This window comes from Ananas comosus, linkage group 6, assembly GCF_001540865.1.
Source record: "Ananas comosus cultivar F153 linkage group 6, ASM154086v1, whole genome shotgun sequence".
In the NCBI taxonomy this organism is placed as follows: Eukaryota; Viridiplantae; Streptophyta; class Magnoliopsida; order Poales; family Bromeliaceae; genus Ananas; species Ananas comosus.
In genome coordinates, this window is record NC_033626.1 from 1,175,561 (window position 1) to 1,186,530 (window position 10,970).

At 38.2% G+C, this 10,970-nt stretch overlaps 1 protein-coding gene across 4 annotated transcripts; it reads right to left on the reverse strand.

The window, feature by feature from the left end:
- On the reverse strand, positions 599 to 9,509 carry LOC109711252 (transcription elongation factor SPT6-like). Of its 4 annotated transcripts, none has more exons than XM_020234202.1 (17): positions 9,284 to 9,509; positions 9,106 to 9,204; positions 8,897 to 9,023; positions 8,713 to 8,800; positions 8,402 to 8,552; positions 8,165 to 8,309; positions 7,791 to 8,043; positions 7,495 to 7,683; positions 7,290 to 7,391; positions 6,767 to 7,156; positions 6,440 to 6,550; positions 5,541 to 6,320; positions 5,277 to 5,418; positions 4,010 to 5,184; positions 3,663 to 3,872; positions 2,493 to 2,979; positions 599 to 1,398 (listed from the first exon to the last, which is right to left on the reverse strand). In XM_020234202.1, the coding sequence occupies exons 1-17, from the start codon at positions 9,315 to 9,317 to the stop codon at positions 950 to 952; spliced, it is 4,932 nt and encodes a 1,643-aa protein (XP_020089791.1). In that variant the 5' UTR covers positions 9,318 to 9,509; the 3' UTR covers positions 599 to 949. The 4 variants fall into 4 exon arrangements, with proteins under 4 accessions (XP_020089791.1, XP_020089790.1, XP_020089792.1 ...); XM_020234201.1 differs by having other exon boundaries at positions 8,897 to 9,026; XM_020234203.1 differs by lacking the exon at positions 9,284 to 9,509 and having other exon boundaries at positions 8,402 to 8,547; positions 8,897 to 9,026.

The window sequence follows — 10,970 nt, forward strand, 5'->3', positions numbered from 1 at the left end:
ATTGATATCCTTTTGTTTTAATTTGAATTTTTTATTCTAAATTAAACTCATTCACTAAAATTAGTCGTCAGCTAGTATCAGTTAAAAATATTCAAACAGTAAATTAACAAAAGCATCATTGAGTTTAGCTTATAACTTAATGACGGGAATAATATAAAATAAAAAATAAAATAAAATTTGAAAGAGGGTTCTGAATGTGGCACTAAATCTTTCAATTCCAAATATCAAACAAACAAAAATTTGAAAATTATTTCAAAAATCCAAATAAAACTATTTTATTTTCATTGTTAATGAGCCCCTTACAAAAACTCAGGGTTTTGTTTCACCCAGAAAGAATGGTAAATTATTTTGAACCAGAAAATGCCTAGTCCATTGTTTGATTCGCCGAAAATACAAGTTCAGTAACAATTTAACTTTTCAGATGCCATCTTCTATGCCAGGACAGGAATTTTCGGTAAAACAAAACTTAAGAAGACGAGAGAACGGCAAATCTGAAACCACTAACTTTCACATCACTTCAGTTGAGCCAAAAAAATTTGACCAAACATAAAAAAAAAAAAAGTTGAACCAAAAATTATTTTCACATAAAACTTAGAAGTATGCTTAATTAATATTATATTACTTCACATAAATGACACTAACATGATTACCGCATATATCAAAATAGTTGAGGGCATAGACAACATCAAAAGATATTACAGCTTTACATGTACCGCACTTCCATACAGCCCAAAAATTTGGGACCTTGATGAGAGTCTTAAATTATAAAAGCCAAAAAAAAAGGGAGGAAAAAACAAAAACAAAAACAAAAACAAAAACAAAAACAAGAAAAGAGGAGTATTTGCTCCATTTCCTAAAAGAATTCATCCGAAGCCATATCCTGAACTGGAATATAGCATGGAGGGGGGCTGGCTGGATGCTAACTGCGAGATTCGGGTGCGAGCCGCTGTCACCAACGGGTCGGCCATCCGCTTCCAGAATCCGCTTGTGTCGGTGGCACCAACCTCGAATTGCTATTACCAGCACTGTATCCGGAGCTCGAACCAATATCCCCACCCCAGCCTCCGCCACCGCCACCGCCACCGCCACCGCCACCGCCACCGCCTACATTTCGACCGCCGCTGCCACTCCTGCCCCCGTCACCACCCCATCCGCCTGGGAATCTCTCCCTGCCTGGAGAGTTCTGAACTTTGGCACCAGGGAAGCTGCTCATGCCGTCGTCGTCGACGTCTTTCGAGCTCCATCTCGCCGATCCCCCGTACTCGGAGTCGCGGTCGTTGCCGCTGTAGCTGTTTTCCCTTCCCCTTGCACTTCCCCTTCCACGCCCGCGGCTTGAAGGAATTCCGCTTGGATGGCCTTCTCTGCTTGCACTACCACTTCGCGATTCGTATCTCCCTCCTGTTTTTATTAAGTTAACAAAAAGGAAAAAAAAAATTGAGTATCTTGCAATACACTTGTCCATCAACTGTAATCTGGTGAAACACTAATATTAATCATACATGGAATCTAGGGTCGAGACCAATAATAAAGCAGTCTATAGAGGAAGCATTAACAAACGTAGCAGAACATGCTAATACGACTAGCGGTTGATATAGTAGTTAATTTTAAAAAATATAATCCTATAGAATATAAAAATAAGATATATGCTTATCTTCTATTTCTAAAGGAATTTGGCCTCGTGTGGCATCATACACCATTCACCAACCAACCAGTGTGAAATATATTCCATAGAATCTAATAAGATGCAAGAGAGGGTTCAATACTATCCAGAAATTTCAAGTATTCTCTCTAATAAAAGTATATCCACTCTTGAAAGTATCCAAGTAACCCTACCCCGCTATATGTGCTTTCCAAGTTTCATTTTTGAAAGTTGAATCCTTCGAGAAGCATCAGAGACAAAACAACGAAGCATCTAGAAAGTATTTTATACCAATAATGTATCTGATAATGTATCAGTCTATCAGATACTGACATATCTACAGTATTCACATCACAGTCAGCAAATGAATTGCAGATCAAAAATAGTTTGATTGGAAGGTGGCTGCGCTTTCTTGCTAGTGTTAGTGTCCCGCATCGGTTGTTTCTAAAGACGGATAAACCAAAAAGGAAAACATGAAGATATACAGCAAAAGTCAAGGACAACTCAAAATTGATTCTCTTGATCTGATCTAAAAACACATAGATGCCCTAGATTAGAATAACAGCATTCACCTGTTGCTAACAAAACCTTTCAAAGAATAGATCACTATTCATCAAGACTCGTGCAAATTCTCATGGCTCAATTATAGATGAGAGCTCCTCAGTCCCAAAGAATAGTGCATATTTTCCCATTTTTTGTCAAGGTTCAAAGATTCAGCACCAAATTATTTGCCTAGCCAATTTTCACTTAAAAAGTGCTTATAGCAATAGCTAGACCACATATCGTGTAAGCAAAAGTAGAGAAAAAAATATGATGAGCAATCAGACAGCGCGTCAAGTTCTGTATTACTAACCTGTTCTTGAAGCTGGAGTGGAAGACCTTTCCCTATCCGAACCCCTCCAGCTATCATTGAAGCCTGCCGAACCACCGCTGACAGACCCTCCACCAGAGGAGCCCCAGTTTGCAGGGCTTCTCATCGGTACCATTGCAGCAACTGTCCTTAGTGATGGGCCGGCACTTGGAGGTGGTTTATCGATATTTCTCTGGAAATAGGACACAAGACGGTCAATGTCATCAAAATCCTTTTTCCGAAACCTAAATCCTTTTGGATACAGCCCAATGTATTCATGATGTGGATTGGTACTCCTGATGTAGGATAAAATAAAAGTTCCTGGGTGTTCTTGAGAGATGCCAAAGCAATACACAATTCTCATGGGGTTCTCCAATTTCTCCGCCCGTAACATGTCGTCGTTTTCTGCTTTTGTTCCTCTTCTGAATTTACGATAGGAGAGCATACTTTTTAGGTGGCCAACCAACGGATCAACATATCGGTCCATAACCTGGAAGCCACAATCAGACATTAGAAAAACGGAATCATGAAAACATTAGGAAAAGACATTGTAAAATCACTAGGAGAAGACAATCTTAACTTACAATGATCTTAGTTTACAACAGGACCTAGTCAGTAACTAACAAGGAACAAATTTACCAATGATACAATTTATTATCATTCCAGATAATGTGATAATAAACAGCAAAAGGTCACTCTTAGAAATGTTCATTACCCTCTTGTGAAACTTTCGTAGATGGAACTAAGGATTCTCTAACCAAAAGACTAAAATTCAGATACTTTACTATTTATATAATTACTCTTTCTAAAAAGCAAAGCAGACACACTTCACTAAGAAACTAAACGCTTAAATACTAACCAACTAACTAAGGATGCATCTTTCTTGCATATCTCCAGCATCACACAGTACTTGAGCACACCACATTAGACAAATAAATGTAGTTAGCTTATGCTTCTAATAAGCATTTGAGATTGAATCTCATAGCATGCTCCGGTCAATCAAGTTAAAACAGGATTATGAAATAAAGCAAAAAAAATGATATTTTAAGAACCTAATAACATAATGGAGAAAAGTAGTATCCTTCAAGACAGAAGATCTATGATCAACGTCAACAACTTGATACAGTAGAACAAGGTACCGGTCTACACTAAATATAATAGATGCACGCTAACCTCATCAAGATCTTCAAAAGTGTCCTGATCAATGGTCAGAGTTTTCCCCAAACGAAGCATGCTAGTGATATCCTTGTGATCTTTTCCACCCTCAACTATCTCTTTGTGAGCATAAATTCCATCAGAAATTTTCAGGGTTAAAGTCAGGTAAAGAGGCCCTTTAGAGCTTGGACGTATAATGCTCTCACCAGCATCCTTGTCAGAAAGGTACTGTTCCAACAATTGCATTTGTCACATAACATAACATGTGGTACAAAGCATTATATATATATATATATATAGAAAGAGAGAGAGAGAGAGAGAGAGAGAGAGAGAGAGAGAGAATTGCATTAGATAAGATGGCATACCTCCATAGCTTCATCGGCTGTCAGGTTCTGGAAACGAGGATGAACAATCATTCTTGGCTTAAAATGCTTCTTAGCAAGTTCCTTTTCCTTGCGAGCCTTCTCTTGCTCATTTCGTAAGCTAGCATCCTCTTCCTGATAATAAGGATCGCGTTTGATTTTGTGCAGGTATGGTCCTTTCCTCAGTTCGTTGGCCTTGCAGGTCAAGTAAACCACAAATCTAGGTTTGTTGATACTCTTTATCCTGGCTGTAAGTATATCACCTTCACGTATTTGAAGGGTTTCAGGATCATATCCATCGTCTGAGTAATCCTCCGCAAAAACATGGGCCTTTAGACCAGAATCAAAGGTACAGACGATTCTGTTATCTTGTATGTTGCGAACCGTTACTTGAACAATCCTGCCATCTGAAATGGTGTCCTCCGTTTCACCAGTTAGCATAGCAAACTCCTCATCGGCATTCGGTTCTCGGAAAGCGCTGCGCCAATCCCAAAAACCATGAAGCAGTTCCATCTTTATATCATACAGGGTTTCTCTTTTCCTGGCCCCATCAGGAAAACTCTTGAGATACTCATCAATATCAAGGGCTTTGAGCATGTGAGGTCTTTCCCTAACATGTTCAATCGCCATCTCCTGTTCATCATCATCCATCTCATTAGGCTCATGTGGAGCATCCTCAGCATACACATCCTTGGCCAAGTTCTTTGCAAGATCATAGGACTCTGGGTGGATCCTCGTGTCATCCAACAAGTCCATGATGTGAGCACTAGCTGCAGCTGCCCCGCTTCGACGAACACGCAAAAAACCGACAGCATTGATGAAAACCTTCTTTCTAATCAGTTTTCCCATTGTAATTTCCTTGCGATTGAAGACAGAACCTGCCCTCACAAACGCTCTCTGCAAAGCCGAAGCTTTCCTTGGTCCAAGACCAGAGACAAATTGTAGTGGAGCAAAAAGCCACTCATGACTTGCAGCTAAATTGACATCAACGCCTATTTGGTTTGTCGCATCAATCATTATCTGTTCAACCATCTCATATTTCTCGTCAGGAGTAAGAAAATGCTCTAGAGGACAAAGCTTCCAAGACAATATCTCTTTCCCTGGTCCACATAGTGTCGCAACCATTGCCAAAGGGTTTTGCAAATACCGACCAAGAGCCACAGCACGCTTTACAATACCTAAATGGGAAATAGATGAAAGAACAATCAACAAATTAAACTCAAAACTAGAACTATCAAAATTTCAAACTTTTCAGTATGATTAACTATACCAGGCTGCCCAGGAAGTTGATCTGATGACACTCGTGAGTTTTCATAAAGGCGAGGCAACGACTCATCACCATAAACAATACTGATATTTTCTATATCTCGGCTAACATCTTTTGGGTGGTCTTCTACTATCTTGAAAATAACCTGATGCAGGAAGTAGTAACACATGTAAATATTGAAGCAATAGCACTCAAAAATATCATTGCAAAACATCAATTGAAATCATGTATTGTTTTTGTGAAAAGCTCTTCGGAATTGAGATTAACCTCATATATATCATCCTTCAGCTGCCTGCAGGACAAGTTGGCCCCCCCTACACAGACAACATGGGGCTGATGGTCAGTCATGAACTTGAGTACTCGCTGCTGGTCATTTTTCTTGCGTTGTTGCTCGGCAACACCCTGTGACCTCACACTGATAGAGCCAGCATACAAAACATCGACCATTTCACCTGCTGAATCCAACATCACAAACGTTGTCGCAGGCTTCCCAGGCCCCCAACAGCAAGCCATGACTCTCAATTCAGAATCATCCTCAGAATCGTGCTCAGCATCCTTCTGCTTGAAAGGAGCAATAGAAACCTTACTCCATAACTGCCTCCCATACTCCATCGAGAGCCAGTTTTTGGCTCTTGCCGTCAATAGTAATCGAGCTTCCTTCTCCATCGAAGGGAGAATTAAAGTGAAGAACGAGTCTTCCAAGATCATCTTGCGCTGCTCGTTCCACAGCTGAGCGCACTTGCTAACACATTCGCTCAAATAGAACTCACTAGCATCGGAAAGTAATTTCTTCTGTGCATCTTCAGGCAATTTTATTGTTACTTGAAGGAGTTTCTCTTCTTCTGCTTTCTGAATAAGAAGCCACTGAGCGTCATCAAACTTATTCAACGGCTTGTCACGCAGCCACTTTACGCCCGAAAGAGAATGATAAAGATCTATGGTTGAATTTCCCTCCGGAGTTGGGCTTGTTGAAACAACAGCTTTTTCCATGTAAATACTTCGTACATGTTTTCTCACAATAGGCTCATAGCCAATCTCCACTGCCGCCTGGATACAAAAATAAAAACGTAAAGGGTCAGGTTATTGCCACACTACAAAATACTCGAACACATCGCCTTGAGGTTGCACTAAGAATTGACTCCAAGAAACGAGACATATAGGCATACCATGTGCCTAGCACCTTTAAGCACATCTTGCGGGGTTTCAAACATTGCACATGTAAAATTTGCTGCCACTTCTTCAGGAGTCTCCTTAGGATCTTCAAGCTCATCCACATCCTAACAGAATTGACAACATAAGAGATATCAAAGAGATAAGCTGCTGCATATTGCTAAAAGTGCATGCTGCAAATAACTAGGCCTAAAGTTGATCCCTTGGCAACCAGAGTATAGATGTTCATCTCTGTGCCAATGCTATAAAGAAAATAAAAAGAAAAGGAACAACATCCTTGTTAGGACATTAATCACTAAAATGAAGCATCATAGGAAACATACCGATATCTTTGCTAGTGTTAGAAGCAAACCAAAGTGCTCCGAACTAAAACCAAACTTGCTGGCGACCTCCCATAACCCCGCCTTGTAACAAATACTGTAAAGTGATTTCCTCTTAGGCCTTTTAAATTGTCCTTCCTCGATTTCAACTTCACCAGGAGGGAAATGCAAATTGAATTTAGCATCAACATCATCTATCTCCTTTTCAGATTTAGCTTCCTTAAGTGCTTCAGTAACAGATTTGAATAGTTGCCTGTTCAATGCGAGTCTTGTCTCATCATCAATTCTCCTAGCTTCCTCTTCAAAACGTTTGTTATAGTACAACTGGAGAGCATTCTTTCGCTTCTGAAGAAGCAACCATTTTCTGTCCAAGGACTGAACAGTCCAAAGCACCTGAACAAAAAAAATATAGATATATGAATTTGCTCCATTAGTAATTAGATTTTTTATGATGTCCCACTTCAACTGATAAACTCAATGAAGAATTCTCTTAGCAAATTAATTTTCATAAAGATTCCCTAAGTACCTTATGCCACCTCATTCTATCTGCACCATCTTGACTAGCTAAACCAGGATCTTTCAAAAGACTACTGCACAACTCCTTCCTGTACATGGCGATGAAAGGTATCTGAAGCAGCAGTGGCAGAACAATTAGTTATCACATCTTTACATAAGGGATGCCATAAATTTTTCAACAGAAAAATTTCTGTAATTTGCTACAACTATCTTACATCTAGTTTTTGGACATGTAGCATTGTCAAGACGTTTCCAATGTCTTCCTTGCTAATTTCCCTTACTGCGTGATCACCGCCATGGAAGAGTGGCAGACTATCACTGGTAAGCTGGTTATATATCCATGTACTCTCCTCCTCTATGCTCTGGTCATCTATCGGCGGCGGCCCAGTAACATCCTCAGACAGCTGCAATGAAAAAAAGGACATCAAGAATTTATCCATTTAACTTGGTCATAAAACTCAGCACTAAAATTTGGAAGTGTGAGAACAACTGGCAGGCCTTCAATTGTTACCTGAATCCTTTCAGGTACATCAGCTTCCCGTATCATGTCATCCTTTGGTGTCATATACTTCTCCGAAACAATAAACGGTTCAAACTCATCTTCAAGCCTCTTCACTGCGCCAGTATCAACGTCCTTCTCCAGGCCTTGCTTCCGAAGCATTAACAGCTCATCAACATCCCCAAATATCTCATGAGCCTCTTGCAAAGCAGAAGATGATACGCCTGGCGCTTGTCTAGTTTTCTTCTTCTTCAGTTTCTTCTTTCTGTTAAAAGTCATGCAGAAGTAGGACAATGAACATGAACAAACATGGCATGAGAATTCAAGGGACGGGAGGGGAGAACCAAGAATGCAAGATTGTAGAAAAAGGGAGCACAATATCGTACTTAACAACAGCCCCAGTTTCATCAACATCTTCCTCGTCAACAATGAAGTCCGCCATTTCATCCTCCTCACCAATCATATCTCCCTCTTCTTCTTCTTCCTCCTCCTGTTGCTCATCTTCTTCAGCAATATCCTCCAAAGGAGCAGCTGGGTAGGGCATGTTTCAACAGCCCATCAAACAACATATCAAACCAGTCCATCAGATATTCAGAAATAGAGACATACGGTGAGACAACTACCTTCGTCGTCACCAAATAAACTGCGCTTCAGCTTTTCCTCAGCAGTACGGCCGCCAGCCCTGTTCTTTTCCGATTCTTCCTCATCAGAAAACCCAGATCGCTCCACCTCAGAATCCCGCCCCGCCTTCTTCAAGCGCTTAAATTTGCTACCCTAACCACAAAACAATGGCGTGTGAATGTGAAACTTATTCTATGCTTTCCAAAAGAATTACCTCGGCTTATATTACACCGAACAATCTACGAACTTATTCCATGCTTTCCAAAAGTATTACCTCCACTTATATTACACCGAACAATCTACAAAAACATACCGGTTTGGGCCGATGAATGCCAGTGATATTGTTGTCCTGGAGCAACTCATAATCATCCTCGTCAAGTACAAAATTCTTCTCCGATTCTCTGAGATGTCGATTTAAATTAATGAGCCTCAGTAAGACATTTTATAACAACTATAAAGGAAATTTAACTATACAAGAATAAATTTTGGGTCAATACCTCCGCTTTTTCCTCTTCTTTTTGTGCCTCTCATCATCACTTTCTTCTTTCTCCTCCTCTTCCTCCTCTTCCTCTTCTTCGACATCATCCACTATGAAACCATCTTTCTCATACTCATCTTGGCCTTCTTCTGACCACGGAAAAAGACATCACCATTAGAAACCCTAAAAACCAAGTGGGCGCGCTAATTTACTAGGACAAAAACCAACCTTCTTCTTCTTCCTCTTCCTCGTCCTCGTCCTCGTCCCTCCCATGAAGATTGTCTTCTTTCTCCACGGCCCTCGAATCATCCTCCTCTTCATACTCATCTGCAAAAGCTCGCAAAGTAAAGGAAAATTTTGCATGAACTGGAAGTCGGAGACAGCAAATCTATGGCAAGATCATCACCTTCGTCGTCGGAGACGATCGCACGATTCGACATCGAGAAGCTGAGGCGTGAAAGGGGGGAATCAAACCCTAGATTTCGCGGTCGAGGAGAATCGAATACGAAGGAGAGAACGCGGAAGAGATCAAACCCTAGTTTTTTTTTTTTTTTTCACTCCGCGCACAGAAACGCGAACCCTAGATTTCTCCAGGAGACGGTAGGGGTGTGAAGAGATAGAGAGAGAGAAGGAGACCCCCAACTAAAAGAAGTTCCCAAGTAGGCCCTAAGTTCTAATTTTTTTTTTATTTAAATTTCCTACTTTAATAAATAATTATTTAAATTATTTAATATTATTTAATTTAATAACTTTATTAGTTAAAAAATAAAGAAATAAAAAAACTTTATATATTATCAGTTCTTAAGCGTAAGTTTTCTCGGTTATATTCGATTTGATTAAAAATAATTAAAATTTTAAATTGAACAATAACCTCATTAAATTTGATTTTTTGACTAATATTATTTTAATTTTTCAAAAGTTTTATTTTACTATTGAATTTTTCAATTTATTTTATTTAATTAAGTCAATACAAATTTAAACTGGTTATTTATTTTAATAAATTTATAGTTGTCAAAATTATATAAAATTTATTAAGTTGTAAAAATAAACAACGTATTCAAATTTTAAAGTTAAAATATTATTGACCGATTCAAATCAAAACTTTTTTGAAAGAATGTATACAAAATTAAAATTTTGAAAGGGTAGATAATTAATTCAAAATGATGTTGTGAGGCGATTTCCATACATTTTTATCTAAGGAAAAAAAAATCTACAATTTGGATTGTAATTTGAGGCAATTGAAATTTGAAAATATATCCTTTCAAATTTGGAATGTTGGAATTTCCCTTTGAGAGAGATGCTATGTTTAATTTCTCAAAAAAGGTGTGAAGAATTTAAAAAAAAAAAAAGGTTTTTTTAGGAAAAACTTCTTTTCAATTTTTCATCTTTTGATTCCAAAGAAAACTAGCCGTGGTGCAAAAAAAGTTTTAAAAAGTTTATAAAAAATATCTTTTCATGTTCTTAAAAAATCAAAAAATAAAAATATCGGTTGTTTATAAAATTTTTTTTTTTATTTTTTTTTAAGAAAAGCTAACTTTTTTCTGAACCAAACGGACAAAAAACTGAATTTTTTTTTTTTTTTTTTTTTTGTAAAACCTTAACTTTTAGAAAAAAATTTCTCGCACTTTTTCAAGAAACCAAATAGTCCATCTACAATCTAAGACAGATTATTATAGGAATTACAACCTGCATCTAAGGATTGTAATTCCTCCTTTCTAGAGATATGGGTCGGATTTGGAACGGATTTTCAAAAATCCAAACCCGACTCTAAACCTGAGACCCGAATCTGAATCCGACGTATTTTAAAAATTCATATCTAAATCCGAACCCGACCAAAAATCCGAAACCCGAATCCGAACCTGAAAATTTGAACCCGAAATAATTATTTCTTTTTTTAATATTTCAAAATATATTATATTAAATCGAAATTTTTAAAATACATTCAAATATAACATCAAATATATATATATATATATAATACAAAATAAATTCGGGTTTGGGTTGGGTACAGTCAAAATCCATATCCGAATTCATATCCGTCAGGTTTCTATTTTTGATTTCCATATTCATTTAGCATCGGATATACTTGTTTC

Coding starts and splice junctions, on each gene's coding strand:
- LOC109711252 (XM_020234201.1), bottom strand. CDS start 9,317: ATGTCGAATCGTGCGATCGTCTCCGACGACGAAG. Junction 6,321..6,439: donor TTAAAGGTGCTAGGCACATG/GTATGCCTATAT, acceptor TTTTGTATCCAG/GCGGCAGTGGAGATTGGCTA. Junction 3,873..4,009: donor CAGCCGATGAAGCTATGGAG/GTATGCCATCTT, acceptor TTGTTGGAACAG/TACCTTTCTGACAAGGATGC.